General features: G+C 51.6%; 1 protein-coding gene and 2 pseudogenes across 1 annotated transcript; all 3 read right to left on the bottom strand.

Moving 5' to 3' along the window:
* Window positions 1-266: 266 nt before the first annotated feature.
* Window positions 267-1,062, bottom strand: LOC110123447 (melanoma-associated antigen 9-like; annotated as a pseudogene).
* Window positions 1,063-6,558: 5,496 nt separating this feature from the next.
* On the bottom strand, window positions 6,559-7,692 carry LOC110123010 (melanoma-associated antigen 10-like). Its single transcript, XM_020870692.2, has one exon. It carries the CDS (start codon window positions 7,497-7,499, stop codon window positions 6,882-6,884), a length of 618 nt encoding a protein of 205 aa, XP_020726351.2. The 5' UTR covers window positions 7,500-7,692; the 3' UTR covers window positions 6,559-6,881.
* Window positions 7,693-12,379: 4,687 nt separating this feature from the next.
* Window positions 12,380-14,829, bottom strand: LOC110124609 (melanoma-associated antigen 10-like; annotated as a pseudogene).
* Between the last annotated feature and the right edge of the window lie 2,276 nt (window positions 14,830-17,105).

Below are 17,105 nucleotides of genomic sequence, written 5' to 3'. Positions count from 1 at the left end.
ACAAACACACTGTGATCAGCATCATTCACAAAGCTAAGACACTGAAGTTTATTTAGCCTTCTATATTAGCTTCTATTTAGCCTTTCAGACGAAGTTTGAAAAATTTCTAAAGAAAACAGAGATGAATCTGTGGGTCTTCATAGAGAAGAGGAACACAAAGATGCTTCACATTGGTTCCCCCAACTGGCCCGGGCCCTCACTTCTGAGAAGGCTGACTGCTCCCTCTTCAATGACAGAGGGAAGGATCACCTGACTGCTGCTCTGGCTCAGGCCCCCTCTTCCTCCTCCCTCTCAGCCTCTGCAGACAGGGGTGGGAAGGCCCTCAAAGCATTTTGGTTGACTCTGAGCAGAAATGCCATGGCTTGCCACTTGCTGGTCTCCACATAGGTCTGAGGACCCCACAGGAACTCGTAGTGAGCTGGGCCACTGTCAGGCACCTGTTGGCATTCCAGGTACTCCTCCCATACCCACACTTGGGTCAGCAGCTCCCTGAGCCCCCAAAGATGTAGTGCTCACTCCAGGCACACACCTCCATCCTGTTGAGTGCTCCCTAGACCTCCTCCTCAGGGTCAGGTCCCCTGCTAGAAGGATTAGGCTCAGGGCTATCACCAGGAGGCCGGCCTTTGTCATGCTCTGCCCATCCCTCTGCATCTCATTGAGGGTGAGGCCCAGGGTAGGGACCAGGAAGTAGATGTGCTCCCTGGGGTCTACCTTGTTCACATACGAAGACCAGCGGCAGGCACTGTGTGGCTTTATGAAGACCACAGGGAAGTGGGCCTGGTTATCCCTGAGGACCATATTCAGCATTCTGGCCTGGGAGATTGGCTCCTTGTTGTCATACTTGAGCAGCAGGAAACCCATTAGGTTAGCTGTCATCACATTCAGAGCTTTCTTGAGCAAGAACTCTGCATGGGCAACAGCAGAGGAAGAGGAGACTGGGCAGGAGGAGGCCAGAGGGGTTGAGGCCTCCTCTGCCTCAGCCCCCATGAGCTGCGCCTCCACTGGGCCCTGGGCCTGGTTTTGGCCCTGAAGGTCTTCCTTGGGCTTGCTGAGTTCACTCATCTCGACCATGAGCATGATGATGGATCAAACTGTAGACAGGAGTGATGCAGGGGGATAGATGGGGACCGCGGGCCTGGTGGGGTGGTGGGTGGTAAATGGTCAGTTGAGAGACATGCCCTGGCCTGCTCTGACTCAGGCCACTTACAGATCCCCTCCTGAGGGCTGCTCTTGGGCCTCCATGGGAGCTCCTCCTTGGTCGACTTTCCCCTGTCAAGTGAGGAAGTGAGATGACGCCCAAGGGTGCAGCCAGCATAGCCAGAATTTCATGGGATGAAGGGGGAAGTAATTTGCAGCATGTTCGGTCCTGTGTATTCTGGGATGGGGAGCCCTTGATGCACACTAAGGGCGCCCGCCTCACCTTGACTCCTCACACTGCCTGGACCTTGTATTCTGTGACCTCAGGACACATTCTCAGACCTAGGTCTTCATCTCTAGGTTCCTGGAGTCCCTGTGTGAGGTAACAAAGGCTCATATCCAGTGTCAGCTGTAGCAGAGCCCTAGGCCTTCTGTGCTGGAAGGTGGGATGAACTCTGTGAGGTCCCCCTGGTTCTGGGGTGGGTGGTCCTCTCAGGGCTCACTTGTAGTGCTCACTTTTCCCCTGGCAAATCTAGAAAGGATGCCAAGAATACACAGGAGAACTGTACAAAAAAGATCTTAATGACCCAGATATCAATGGTGGTGGAGTCACTCACTTAGAGCCAGACAACATGTAGTGTCTGTGCAGAGGAACCAGAGATCAAATTGTTAACATTCCTTCAGTCATAGAGAAAGTAAGGGTAGTCCAGAGGGACATCTACCTCTGTTTTACTGACTATGCTAAAGCCTTTGACTGTGTGAAGTGAAAGTCACCAAGTTGTGTCTGACTCTTTACAACCCCATGGACTATAGAGTCCATGGAATTCTCCAGACTAGAATACTGGAGTGGGTAGCCTTTCCCTTCTCCACAGGGATCCTCCCAACCCAGGAATCAAACTGGGGTTTCCTCCATTGCAGGTGGATTCTTTACCAGCTGAGCTACCAGAGAATCCCAAATATGTGGATCATAACAAACTGTGGAAAACTCTTAAGAAGAGAGGGAATACCAGACCATCTTATCTGTCTCCTGAGAAACCTGTATGCATGTCAAGAAACAACAATTAGAACCTTATAATGATCAACTGACTGATTAAAAATTGAGAAATGAGTCCCACAAGGTTGTGTATTTTCAGCCTGTTCATTTAACTTATATGCAGAGAACATCATACGAAATGCCAGGCTGGATGAGTTACAAGCTGGAATCAAGATTGCTGGGAGAAATACCAACAACCTCAGATATGCAGATGATACCACTCTAATGACAGAAAGTAAAGAGGAACTAAAGAGCCTCTTGATGAAGGTGAAAGAGGACAGTGGATAAAGTGGGCTTAAAACTCAAGATTAAAAAAAAAAACTAATATCATGGTGACCGGTCCCATCACTTCAAGCAAATAGAAGGCAAAAAGGTGGAAGCAGTGACAAATTTCCTCTTCTTGGGCTCTAAAATCACTGTGGATGGTGACTGCAGCCATGAAATTAGAAGATGACAGCTTCTTGGCAGGAAAGTTATGACAAACCTAGACAGTGTATTAAAAAGCAAAGACATCAGTTGACTGACAATGTCCCAGATAATCAAAGCTATGGTCTTTCTGATAGTCAGGTGCGAGTGTGAGGGTTGGACCATAAAGAAGACAGAGCACCAAGGAATTGATGCTTTCAAACTGTGGTGGATGGAGAAGATTCTTGAGAGTGTCTTGGACTGCAAGGAGATCAAACCAGTCAATCCTAAAAGAAATCAACTCTGAATACTCATTGGAAGGACTGATGCTGAAGCTGAAGCTCCAATATTTTGGCCACCTGATGCGAAGAGCTGACTCATTGGAAAAGACCTTGATGCTGGGAAAGATTAAAGGCAGAAGGAGAAGAGGGCAACAGAGGATGAGATGGTTGGATGGCATCACCAATTCAATGGACATGAACTTGGGAAAACTCCAGGAGATGGTGAGGGACAGGGAGGCCTGGCGTGCTGCAGTCCATGGTGTCACAAAGAGTCAGACACGACTTGGCGATGGAACAACAACAACAGCAGCAACAAGTTTTCTTAAGATGTTGAAGTGCCTTTGAAATCTTCCATTGTTATTTTGGCTAAGTGAATAACTATTGTTTAAATCAGCCAGTCAGGTCTATGGGAAATCCAAGACAGCTGCTTGGCTTTTCCTAGCCACCTGAGAAAACTCATTTTTATTTGATGGTATAAAGCCTTCTCTGATTTTGAGGTTAGTGCCCTCACAATGAAGAAAAAAAAGTTTGTTTCACTAGATATTAAATTCTACTTTTGCTAATCAAGGTCTGTTTTTATCAAGGCTCACTTCCCAGTTAGTTCCTTGCTGTTGTGTTACATTGCTAAAAAGTTTAATTGAGCTTTTAAGAACACTCTAAATTTGTTCCTAAAGCTTAACACATTAATCTATCTTTGGTTAAAGATCAGATGCCCCATGACCTGTAACCAGAGGATTCTGAAAATGGCATAATTCAAAAGACTAAAATAAATAAATAAATAACAAACAAACAAACAAAAAACACAAAAGACTATCACCGACCTGGACAGATGGAGCCTTATCAAGGTCCTCTTAACTTAAGGTGCTGTTAACAAGCTCATGCACAGTATAACCAAAGGGAATTAACTCTTCAATTAATTTCCACTCACAAAGGTTCCCTGCTATGAATTGGCCTGTAGAGAGGACTGCTGATTTCAAAATCACCTTAAAACAATGCTCAAGAGGAAAAACTACACTCACATGAGAACAAAATGATGACATCAGAAGCAGACAACTTACCCAAGATCCTCGACCTGCTTTGTATGAGTCTTCATACTGTTTTCTTGACTTCTTGGACCATTGCAAGTGAATTGAATGTTTTTTTTTTTTTATCATAGGCATGACCATATGCTAGTTTTAAAAATCAATCCAATTATTGGGTTTGTATCAGTTATTTGTGTCTAGCACTTCTGGATTACTTTGGTGGGTTTCTCCTCTCCAAGGCTTTGGAGACTCTTGGGAAATCTATCTCAAATGAAAAAAAAAAATTATAGTCATGTTCAGGCCACTACTGATATTATGAGATAACATCCCCTCACTTTATCAGTTAATAATGCCTGCTCTGATCTTGGCCATAAATATAAATTTTCCTCTATTACTCAAGTTCAATCAGAGCAACAAACAAAATTTCAACCAAGTAATAAAACCTCCCACAATTATGGAATGGACCTAACATTCCAGGTTCCTATGCAATATTGTTCTTTACAGCATCAAACTTTACTTTCACCACCAGACACTTCCACACTGCCTTGTGTTTCTGCTTTGGCTCAGCCTCTTCATTCTTTCTGGAGCTATTTCTCCAATATTTTCCAGAAGCATATTGGGCACCTACCAACCTGGGAGTTTATCTTTCAGTGTCATATCTTTTTGCCTTTTCATACTGTTCATGGGGTTCTCAGGGCATGAATGCTGAAGTGATTTTCCATTCCCTTCTCCAGTGGACCATATTTTGTCAGAACTCTCCACCATGACCCATTCATCTTGAGTGATTCTATGTGGCACGGCACATAATTTCATTAAGTTACACAAAGCTGTGATCCATGTGATCAGTTTGGTTAGTTTTCTGTGATTGTGGTTTTCATTCTGTCTGCCCTCTGATGGATGAGGATAAGAGGCTTGTGCAAGCTTCCTGATGGGAGGGACTGGCTGTGGGGAAAACTGGGTCTTGCTCTGGTGGGCAAGGCCATGCTCAGTAAGTCTTTAATCCAATTTTCTGCTGATGAGTGGGGCTGTGTTCCCTCCCTGCAGTTTGACCTGGGACCGAACTATGATTGGGATAATGGCAACCTCCTTCAAGAGGACTTATGCCAGCATGCTGTGCCTCCCAGGGCTGCTGCTGTCAGTGGCCCTAACCCCACGGCATGTCACTGTTGACCCAGGCCTCCACTGGAGACTCCCGATAACTCACAGGCAAGTCTGGCTCAGTCTCTTGTGGGACCACTGCTCCTTTTTCCTGGGTCCTGGTGCACACAAGGTTTTGTTTCTGCCCTCTGAGAGTCTCTGTTTCCCCAGTCCTGTGGAAGTTCTGTAATCAGATCTCACTGATCTTCAAAGTCAGTTCCCCTGGAGATTCTCAATCCCTTTGTCAGATTCCCAAGTTGGGAAGTCTGTTGTGGGGCTTAGAGCTTTCTCAACAGTGCCAGAACTTCTTTGGTGTAATTGCTCTCCAGTTTGAAGATCGCCCACCTGGCAGCCCTATAGTGGGGTTAATGGCGACCTCCTCCAAGAGGACTTCTGGCACAAACAAAATAAAGCAGCTATGGAAATACTAGGTGATGCTATGGTGTGATTTCAGACAAGTCCTTGTATTGTTAAGAACGTGAGTTTTCTGAGCTGTGCCAGACTCAGAATGCCATCAGCCATTCAAAATCTGCCAGCAGCAGCTGACAACAATCTTATTTTTAAAGGTCTTTTGTTGTAATTGTTGTATGTTTAGACAATGAAATTGCTCTGGACCACGTTTAAAAAAATAAAAAAAAAAAACACATGTGTAATGACCAATAGCCACATTAAAGGTTAAGACCTACTTAGATAAACCTAGACAAAAAAATGAAGATCCCCATTAAAATCCTACAGGGAGACTGAGAGTGGTAACTGAAATGTCTTCAGCTATGTACCCCGAGACTGAGAAGACTGTGTGCCAACCCAAATTCACTCATGTCTCATTTGGAACCTTTCAAGTGTATTTACTCTCAGGCAGAAAAACCAGGTGTCTACTTGATCCTGATCAAAGCACACTTTCTCTTTTGGGCCCAGGAGATTCATCTCTGAGTAAAGAGGAACTTCTAATGGACATGTACCATTTCAAATTTTCTTCTCACTCATAAGGCACCATCGAGAGGTCTGGTTGCTGCCACCACCGAGCCTAATCACATCACCTCCCACAGAAGGAACCCAGCTTCCCAAAGCCCCAAACCACCCTGGCTCAGGCACCAACACTGGACGTATCCTCCTGGAACCCCACCACCCCGCCACGTGTTGCCTTGTTCTGTGGGACTAGGGGATGTCTCTCCACCTTCCTCATGTGACTGCAGCTCTGAGATCATCACTCCAGGTGTGGGGGTGCCCTGCTTCTCCTAGAGTCCCCACTGCTAACATGCCCTGTCACAGAGCATAGGCTCTGTGAAGTTCTGTGGAATAAATGAACCAGGGAGCAGGGCCTTATTTAGTCAGATTAATTTTCTCCTAGTTTCTTAAATAATAACCTGGGAAAATCCAAATAAACTGAGATAACTTAGCTGTATAAAATGACAGACAAAAAGTATAATAAACAAGATTTCGCTCACATTTTATTTTCTAATTCTTTCACCAAGTACATTACTGCTAAGTAAGTTCACATTTCCAAAATAGTTATAAAACCAATCTCATGTTACCATGTTCAGGGTCACAAAATAAAATGGGAGAGTTCCCAATCTCTTTTAAAAAACAGCAAAACTCTTGTCCTTAAACTGGGTAAGCACAAATACATGTGTGATCAATGTCATTCACAAAGTTAGATACTGAAGTTTATTAAGCCTTAAGCTGAAATACACATTTGAAAAATTCCTAAAGAAAACAGAGATGAATCTCCATGTCATCAGAGAGAAAAGGAACACAAAGATGCTACACACTGGGTTCCCCCAAGTGGCCCAGGCCCTCACTACTGAGAAGGCTCACCACTCCCTCTTCAATCACAGAGGGAAAGATCAGCCTGGCTGCTGCTCTGGCTCAGGGCCCCTCTTCCTCCTCCCTCACAGCCTCTGCAGAAGGGAGTGCAAAGGACCTAATAGTCCTTCGGTTGACCCTGAGCAGATACTCCATGAATTTCTCCTTGCTGGTCTCTGCAAAGGCCCGGGGACCCCACAGGAACTTGTATCGAGTAGGGTTGCTGTCAGGCACCTGCTGGTATTCCAGGTACCCGTCCCGCACCCACACTTGGGTCAGCAACTCCCTGGGCTCACCAAAGATGGAGTGCTCCTTCCCAACACACAGCCCCATCTTGTTGAGTGCTCCCCAGATCTCCTCCTCAGGGCCGTGATCCCTATTCTGGAGCATCAGGCTGAGGACCACCACCAGGAGGCCAACCTTGGGAAGGCCCTGCCCATCTCTCTGCATCAAATCACAGGTGAGGTTCAGGGAGGGAACCATGATGTAGATGCGCCTCCTGGGGTCTACCTCCTTCACATCCACACCAAACACCAGCAGAAAGCACTCAACCGCTTGGCAGAAGACCACCGGGTAGTGCTCCTGGTTACCCCTGAGGACTGTATTCAGCAATTCGGCATAGGAGGTTAGCTTCCTGGCTCGATACTTGCAGAGCAGGAACTTCACCATGTTAGCCACCATTTTATTCACAGCTTCCTGGGGCAAGGCCTCCACAGGGGCTGACGAGGAGACTGGGGGGGAGGAGGCTGAGGCAGATGCAGCCTCCCCCCCTCAGCCCCCAAGAGCTGCGCCTCCTCTCGGGTCCTGGGCCTCGCCTGGGTCCTGAAGGGCTTCCTCAGGCTTGCTCAGCTCACTCATCTTGACCACGAGCACGATACCTGGGACCAAACCACAGACAGGAGTGAGGCAGAGGACATTGGGGACCATGGGCCTTGGCTCAGAAATACACCCTGGGTGGTCAACACAGGCCACTTATAGGTCTCCTCTTGAGGGGTGCTCTCGGCCTCACAGGGGCCCTCATCCTGGGCCGCCTGACCCCTGTCTGCCCGAAGGGGGAAGGGCAGCCAGCACAGTCTGAGGTTCTGGGGCTGACACAGTGGGGAGATTAGGGCTTTATGGGGTCCCTTCTGTTCTGGGATGGGGAGCCTCTGGTGCTCACTCAGGGCACCCTCCTCACCTTGACTCCTGGTGCTGCCTGGACCTCCTCTGTTCTTTGACCTCTGGACCCAGGCCTAAGACTTATGCCTTTGCCTCCTGGTTCCTGGAGCCCCTGTGAAAAAAATGGAGGGGGCACCTTGGGGGTAGATTGTGGCACAGCCCTGGGCTCTGAGGTCGCCCCAGTTGTGGGGGAAATGGTTCCCTTGTAGCTCCTTGTAGTGCCCACCTTTCTCCGGCCGCAGCCTGTACCCTGCCCTTTGGGGGCCTGCAGAGTTACTGAGAACAAGACTTGAGCCTGAAGGGAAAGTGCAAAAGAGCACATGCAGCCGCACCTGACCAGGGCCTCCCGTGGGTCCTAGGCTGGAGAGATGCTCGGTCCTCACCTCACGTCCAGCCTGGACTCCCAGCACTGACCACAAGGGTGGGTTCAGCTCTGCCCGGGGAGTCCACCATCTGAGGACCTGAAGACTCCACCCTCTGCCTGAACACCTCACCTCCCAAGCCCCTTAAGCCAGAAGTCGAGAAACTGCACATCCTGCTCAACCCGCTCTGGGGCCTCTAAGACCCCCATCAAAGGTAAGGATCCCTCACTGTGTTGGGGTCTAACCGCCTCAGTCCTTCCTTGCCTGGAGTCTGGATTCCAGGCAGGACCCGGAACTGGCCCGTCCTCCCTTTTGAGGCCCCGCCGCTCTCACCCGGTCCCCCGTCTCTCTGAGACCTGATGTCAGGAAATGCAGCAGGAGGTCGTCCTGCCTGGGGACTACCCGGCTCCCCTCTGTTCTGGGGTCCGGCTCCCCTCACTCCTCCCTCAGGGTCCTCACCTGACTCCCGGTAGGACTGGGGCTCTGTCCTCCCCGAGTTTGAGGCCCGGCTCCCCACACCAGGTCCCCAGTCTCGCTGAGACCCGGAAGTCAGAAAGTCAGGACAGGCGCAGTGTGCTCTTCTCACCCCAGGGTCTCCCAGGGCTGATGACAGGGGCGGGGATCTGTGGGGCTCCAGCAGTCCTCCCTGGGGGTCCCCTCAGTCCTCCCTCAGGGCCTTACCTTGTCTCCGAGTAGAGCTTCAGAGTCTCTCCTCTCCCCAGCTGAGGCCCCGCCCCTTATACCCCTCTCTGAGACCCGGATGTCAGGAAGTCAGACCATGCCTGTTCTCGTCCTACTTCACGGCCGCCAAGGACCGACAACAGAGACAGCTTTCTCTGAGGTCAAGGGCCCCCTAGTCCTCCCTCAGGGACCTCAACTTGTTACCCCACAAGACCTGGAATTCTCCTCTCTGCCCACCTGAAGCCCCGCCACCTATAGCAGGTCCCCAGTCTCTCTGAGACCCTGATGTCAGGAAATGCGGCATGTGCTCATCCCACCCTGTGTGCTCCCTGAGCCCACTCTGTGTTGGGGTCCAGGTTCCCCTCACTCTTTCCTCAGGGTCCTCACCCAAACTTCTTCAGAGCCTACTATCCTCCCCTTCTCCTTCTAAGGCCCGCCCTTTATATCAGGTCCCCAACCTGTCAGAGACAGGGATGCCAAATTTAGGGACACGCTACCAAGTGCTCATGCCGTCACCAGGGATGCCTAGGGATAACAGCAGGGGTGGGATCCATGGGGTCCTTGTGTCCTCCTTGGGGTCTGTGTGTCCTCCTCGGGGTCCTTGTGTCCTCGTCAGGGTCCTCATCTTGAGCTCTGCAAGGTACAGGGTGTCCCTGACTTGACCCAAGGCTGGACCCTCACACCAAAGCCCTCATTGCCCTGAGACCACAGCTTCCAGAGCTGCTGTTCTCCTGGAGCAGTGGAATGGCTTCTACGAAGCACATGTGAGGTGCACACTGGGATATGAGAGCCCGTGGTGCTGGGGTTTCACCCTCCAGGGACTGGACAAACTCCACGTCTGTCATCATTATTTCCCCCACTAAGTAAGATACATGGCCCTGGAACCAGAGGGAACAGTGACCCCACCTACCACCACTCCCAGTGACCCACAAGGGAAGTTGTGCTTCTGGTCCCCCGTGTAGGTTCTGCAGTTCCTCAGCGGGGCTATCTAGCCGTTAGCCACTTCTAGCTATTTACATTTGACTTCACATTATAGTATGATAGAAGGCCAGGCCCTGGGACACACTAAGTACATTTGAGTTCACACTGCTCAGCCTCATGTGGCTACTGGTCTCTCTATTAATGGTGGTGACAGGACATGCTCTTCCCAAAGGGAGACGGTTCCCCCAGGAGATATCATAACAGTCCTACTGACCTATGAGCCATGGTTCCCACCTGGTGCTTTGTGCTCCTCTCTGCAGAGGTTCAGGCACCAGTTCCCCATCCACATGTCTCCTCTTCTCCTGACCAAGACCTGCCATGTGATGAAGGGAAAGGGAGAGAAGGATGGACCCCAGAAGGAGGGCAGAGAGCGAGGACTGTGTGGTCCTCATGTGCTTCTAGCTTGAAGCTCAGCTCCAGACTCCTAGGCTGCATCCTTGCCCCTTGCTCCCAGGGATCTCCACCCTCCTCAGTCCATCTAGATGTGCCACCCCAGGATATCATCTGCAGTGCTCAGAATCCAAAATACTCCTTCCTCTTCCACCCTGTCTGCATCACAACTGTCCTGCAGGGCTCTAGGAAGACAGTAGTTCTCCTAAAAACACCCACCCTCTGACTGTGCCACTGGGAGAAGCCCAGTTCCTCACCCTTGGCCCTGAATGGACGGCACCTGGACAGATCTTCCATCAGTCAGTCAGGCAGGAGCCTTTCCTGCTTCTTGGGAGCTCAGCCCCATGGATGTGGCACCACCTGCATCCAAAATACCTTTCCATCCCACCCCAGGCATCAACACAAATAGGATGCTTTTTCCCCAAACAACATGCTATTGTTATTTAGATGAACCTATTTTTCTGTCTTTGTATTAAAATCTTGGTGAATTATTCATGTATTTATTTCCAAATTGTTGTAGGTTTACATAAGGATCCCATGTTCCCTGCAGGCAGCATCCGGGAAGCAGAGGGAGAAGAGTTGTGGACAAGGACCTCTCCCCTACTCTTCAGTGTACTCGATGCTCAACAGACAGCAGCCAGTAGGTATAGCTTGTGATGAAGACAATTCCCTTCCTGTGTTGAGGAGTTTCTGAGAAAGCCAAATGTGCCTTGAATTTCCATTTCTAGTCACCACTCTGTATCATCAACACTTTCAAATGCAAGATCTGATTTAGCTTCCAAGGCTTTTGTGAATGGCAGGAAGGGGTCCCCCCGACTCCCTCTAATGCTCTTTCTGCCCTTTCCTCTGCAGTGATGCCACCCACAGTCTCAGCAGGCTGAGGATGTGCCCATGCCTCCTGATGCCAGGACACAGTCTCCCTCTGGGAGTTGCAGCTGCCTCCACAAGATGGAATTTGCCTGAGCACCTGCACAAGGTGCCCGTAGGCTCCTCGGCAGCCATGAGCTTCATGAGAGGCAGGTATCAGACAAGTGACAGAAAGAGGACAAGGACAGTGGGAGTTTTCTTTATAAAATCCAGCTAGGATATGCACCTCCCTTCACGTCCAAGGAGGATTCTGAGGTGTGTGAGTTCAAGTTCAGTGCAGTTTTTATGGCTTTGCGGCCTAACCACCTAGGAAAGCTGACCCATCAGTTGAAGTGTCCAACTGCCAGTTTCAAAGAACCCCATTAAAATCTTACCAGAAGACTGAGGGTGGTAATCAAAATGTGTTCAACTATATTCCCTGAGATTGAGTAGACTGTGTGCCAAACCAAATTCACTCATTTCCCATTTGGAAACTTTTTAGTGTATTTAGACTCAAGCAGAAAAACCAAGTGTCTACCTGTTCTGACCAAAGCACACTTTCTCAGATCCAGGAGATTAATTGGAGAGAAGATGAACTTCTAAAGTGCATGTCTGATTCCAGACTTTCCTCTCACTCATAAGACCCCATCTACAGTCTGGCTGTTGCCACCACTCAGGTTCATTACCATCATCTCCCACAGAAGGAACCCAGCTTCCCAAAGCCCCAAACCACCCTGGCTCAGGCACCAACACTGAAGGGATCCTCCTGGAATACCACCACCCTGCCCCGTGTTGCCTTGTTCTGTGGAACTAGGGGACATCTCTCCACCTTCCTCATGTGACTGCAGCTCTTAGATCATCACTCTAGGTGTAGGGGTGTCCTGCTTCTCCTAGTGTCCCCACTGCTAACAAGGCCTGTCACAGAGCACAGGCTCTGTGAAGTTCTGTGGAATAAATGAGCCAGGGAGCAGGTCCTTATTTAGTAGGATTAGTTTTCTCCTACTTTCTTAAATAATAACCTGGGAAAATCCAAATAAACTTGAGATAGCTTAGTTGTATAAAATGACAGACAAAAAGTATAAGAAGCAAGATTTCAATATAATCACATTTTATTTTCCAATTCTTTCACCAAGTACATTACTGCTAAGTAAGTTCACATATCCAAAATAGTTGTAATTCCAATTCCATGTGATCTTGCTCAGGGTCACAAAATAAAATGGGAGAGTTCCCAATCTCTTTTACAAAACAGCAAAAGTCTGGTCCTTAAACTGGTTAAGTACAAATACATGTGTGATCAATGTCATTCACAAAGTTAGATACTGAAGTTTATTAAGGCTTAAGCTGAAAAAACACATTTGAAAAATTCCTAAAAAAAGAGATGAATTTCCATGTCATCACAGAGAAAAGGAACACAAAGATGCTACACACTGGGTTCCCCCAAGTGGCCCAGGCCATCACTACTGAGAAGGCTGACTGCTCTCTCTTCAATCACAGAGGGAAGGATCAGCTTGGCTGCTTCTCTGGGTCAGGGCTCCTCTTCATCCTCCCTCACAGCCTCTGCAGATGGGGGTGGGAAGGCCCTGGAAAACCTTTGGCTGACTCTGAGCAGATACTCTGTGACTTCCTACTTGTTGGTCTCTGCATAGGCCCAGGGACCCCACAGGAACTCATATCGATGGGGGTCGTTGTCAGGCATCTGCCGGTACTCCAGGTACCCCTCCTGCACCCACACATGGGTCAGCAGTGTCCTATGCTCCCCAAAGACGCAGTGCTCACTCCTGACACACACCCAATCTGCTGAGTGTTCCCCAGACCTCCTCCACAGGGGTGTGGTCTCCATTCCACATGATCAGGCTGAGGACGAGCACCAGGAGACTGGCCTTAGGCAAGCCCTGCCCACTGCTCAGCATTGCATCGCAGGTGAGGCCCAGGGTGGGGACCATGATGTAGATGTGCTCCCTGGGGTCCACCTCCTTCACCTCCACACCACAGACCAGCTGCAGGCACTCCGAGGCTTGGCTGAAGACCACCGAGAAGTGCTCCTGGTTATCCCTGAGGACCTTCTTCAGCATTTCTGCCTGGGAACTCAGCTCCTTGGCCCGATACTTGAAGAGCAGGAACTTCATCAGGTTAGCCACCATCTCATTCAGAGCTTCCTGGGGCAAGGCCTCTGCAAGGGTGGAGCAGGAGACTGGCGGGGAGGAGGCCGAGGCGGATGCAGCCTCCCCTGCCTCAGTCCCCAAGAGTTGCTCCTCCTTCAGGTCGTGGGCCTCGCCTGGCTCCTGAAGGTCTTCCTCAGGCTTGCTCAGCTCACTCATATCGATCCCGAGTGCAATGCCTGGGACTGAAGCACAGACAGGAATAAGGCAGGAGGACAGATGGGGACCATGGGTCTGGGGGAGAGAGAGGATGAGAGGGGCCTCTGCTGAGAACCACATCCTGGGTGGTCTGACACAGGCCATGTAGAGGTCTCCTCTTGATGGGTGCTCTCAGACCTCACAGGGGCATGCCTCTGGGGTGGGCAGTCCCCTGGCTACCTGAAGGAGGAAGTGAGGTGGCTCCCCAGGGTGCAGTCAGCACAGTCTGCGATTTCCAGGGCTGACAAGGTGTGGGGATTAGGCCCTTGTGGGGTCCCCTCTGTTCTGGGATGGGGAGCCCCTGGTGCACACTCAGGGAACCCTCCTCACCTTGACTCCTGGTATTGCCTGGACCTCCTCTGTTCTCTGTCCTCTGCAGTCCTTAGACCTCTGCCTTCACCTCCTGGTTCCTGGATCCCCTGTGAGAGACATGGAGGGTACACCTCAGGGGTATCCTGTAGCACATCCCTGAGCCTTCCATGACAGTACAAGGAGTGGACTCTTTGAAGTCCCCCAGTTGTGTGGTGGGTGGTCCCCTCAAGGCTCCCTTGTAGTGCTCACCTTTCCCCTGGCATGACCTGGTCCCTCCCCTCTGGGGGCCTGCATGGAAACTCAGAACAAGACGTGAGTCTGAACACAAAGTGCTGAGGGGCCCCACATGCCGCCACACCTGCCCAGGGCCTCCTGTGGGTCCTAGGCTAGGGAGATGCTCGGTTCCCAGTTCCTCCTCACGTCCTGCCTGGCCTCCAAGCACTGACCACAGGGACGGGCATCTGCTCAGTCCTCCCTCGGAGTCCGGGGAGTCCACCCTCTGTGGACCTGAAGCCTCAGCCTTCCGCCTGATCACCTCAGGTCTCGAGGTCCCCTAAGCCAGAGGTCAAGAAACTGCTCACCCTGCTCTGGGCACTCCAAGAGTCCCCACAAGGGCCAAGATCCCTCCCTGTTGGGGTTTAACCACCTCAGTTCTTCTTTGCATGGAGCCTGGACTACAGGCAGGATCAGGGATTGTCCCGTCCACCATTTTGAGACCCTGCCGCTTTCACGAGGTCCCCAGTCTCTCTGAGACCCGCATGTGAGGAAGGCAGACAGGCCTAGTGTGCTCTTCTCACCCCAAGGGTTCCCACGGCCAACTTCAGGGGCAGGGATCTGTAGGGTTCTGTCAATCCTTCCTCGGGGTCCACTCAGTCCTCCTTCAGGCACCTCAACTTGCCTTTGGGAAGGACCTGGATTCTCCCTCTCCCCAACTGAAGCCCCGCCCCTTATACCAGGGCCCCAATCTCTCAAAGACGCGAATGTCAGGAAGTCAGACCATGCCTGTTTCATTCATTCTACTGCACTGTTGCCCTGGACTGACAACAGAGACGGGCTTCTCTGATGTCTCCTCTGATTGGGGTCCATGGTCCCCTAGTCCCTCCTCAGGGTCCTCAACTTGACACCCCACAGGACCTGGGAAGTTGCCCTCCTGAGTCCCCACCCGATGTGTGAGGTCTCAGTCTATGCGAGACCCAGATATCAGGAAGTCCTCCTCCATACCATTTTCCCAGTCTGAGACCCTTATGTCATGAAGTCTAACCATGTCTGTTGCATTCATCCTACCCCAGGGATGCCAAGGACCAACAGCAGGCACCAACTTCTCTTAAGTCTCCTCTGATTGGGGTTCAGGTTCCCTCAGACCTTACTTGGGGACCTCACCTAAACTCCTTCAGAACCTAAGAATCTCCCCTCCAATCTCTGAGGCTTCGCCCCTTATATCAAGTCTCCAATGTCCCTGAGACCCCGAGCTCATGCCCCCACCAGAGTCCCCGGGCTGACAGCAGGTGCCGGGACCGGTGGGATTCCCTGTATCCTCCCTCAAGGTCCTCATCTTGAGCCCTGGCAGGTCCGGGGATGCCCCTTGTGTTGACCGGAGACAGGGCCCTCACACCAAGGCCATCACTGCCCTGAGACCACCCCCAGGGGCAATCTTTGGACATGATATCAGGGCTCCAAGCCCAGGGCTTCCCAGAGCTGAGATGATGCCCCAACATTCCTCAACCCTCCTCCTGCTCTTCACTTTGACTCTCAGCAGGTCTGGGTACCACCCTCTCACCCCGACCTTGCTCCCCTTAGAACCAGGCCCTCCCCAGCCAGGACCCCTGAGAGGCAAGCAGGAGTAGGGGGCTCATTCCTACAACCCTGCCAGGGTCTCCCAGGGCTGAGAGCAGTGACGACCTGGATGTCCTGGGGCACCAGAGCCCCCCTCAGGGTTCTACCTTGACTCCTAGCACAGCTGGGCTCCTTCACTCTGCTGACCTGAACCCGAGCTCCTGACCCAGGCCCTCACTTCTCCCCTCCCATCGGGATCAGTGACGTCACATCTGCACGCCACGACGCATGGTCCCCCAGGGCTGTCGGGAGGGCTGCACATGCATCCCCTGGGGACCCTCAGTCTCCTCTGGTCCTCACCTCGAGTCTCCGCAGGATGTGGGCCCCTCCCTCTGCCCACCTGAGACAGCACCCCAAAGACCAAACCCCTGAATCCCCAAGTTCACTGAGGAAGTGAGGGGGGGGGTGGTGTCTCAGCCTGACATCCCGGACCAGGGCCCCCAGGAGTCCCAGTAGGTATAGAGTTGTGTTCTATGGGACCCTCTGTTCCAGGGTGATTGCACACCCACATCCTCACTCAGGAGGGGGCCTCCTTAATCCTTGAGAGAAGGCTGCAGTCCTAGCAGATGCTGGATGAGGGGCTGCTGCACCCATGACCTTGTGGGAGCACAGGGAACCACTCACCTTCCCATGGGGGCCCCTCAGCATCACCACACTTTGGAAATTTTTGTATAAATGATGTTTTAGCTGAAGAGTGGGCAGTGGCAGGTGAGTTAGCAAGAACTCAGCAGCCTGGAGATGGCCTTGGCCACTCATAGTGACTTCACACTCCTCCTCTCTGGGGTATCCCCAGGGTCGTCTCCTGGTGGCTCTCTCCCCACTGGTCTGCACTGATGCCCACCCCCGACCATGGGCCCTTCTTGTGCAGAGTGGCCAGAGGGGCTCTCAGGGGCCAAGAACTCGTGAGTCGTGGGTTCTAAGTCCCCACTGGCCTTTTTCCCCAGGAAGGAGAGACATTCGGGAGGAGGGTGGGTGGCTGAGCTGCCCTGCCCCTGGGGCCCCTGAGGGCCGAGGACTCAGCCTCACTGCAGTCCAGCCCAGCCCCCATGATGGCCTGGCCGCCCCAGCCCCCCTCAGAGGCCGGAGGTGCTGCCTGAGCAAGGCTTGGGAGTCCCCAGATTTCCTGAGGATGGGGATGTGCAGAGCTCGTCATCTGGGGGTTTGCACGGGGCCTTGAGGGGCCCCCTGGCCGAGACCTCACACCTTGGAGATGGGGAATTTCCCTCCCTTTCCACAGGTCAGTGGATGGCTAAGCACCTTGCTGCCCAGTCACAGGGCTTGCTTGTGGGTTGGGTGTGGACAAGACCCAGGCCATGGTATCTCATCAGCCTCCCCTGCTGGTTTGTAGCTCGATTCATCCCAGGGCC

Source organism: Odocoileus virginianus, unplaced genomic scaffold (assembly GCF_023699985.2).
Source record: "Odocoileus virginianus isolate 20LAN1187 ecotype Illinois unplaced genomic scaffold, Ovbor_1.2 Unplaced_Scaffold_7, whole genome shotgun sequence".
Taxonomy (NCBI): Eukaryota; Metazoa; Chordata; class Mammalia; order Artiodactyla; family Cervidae; genus Odocoileus; species Odocoileus virginianus.
This window is presented reverse-complemented; position numbering and strand designations above follow the sequence as displayed.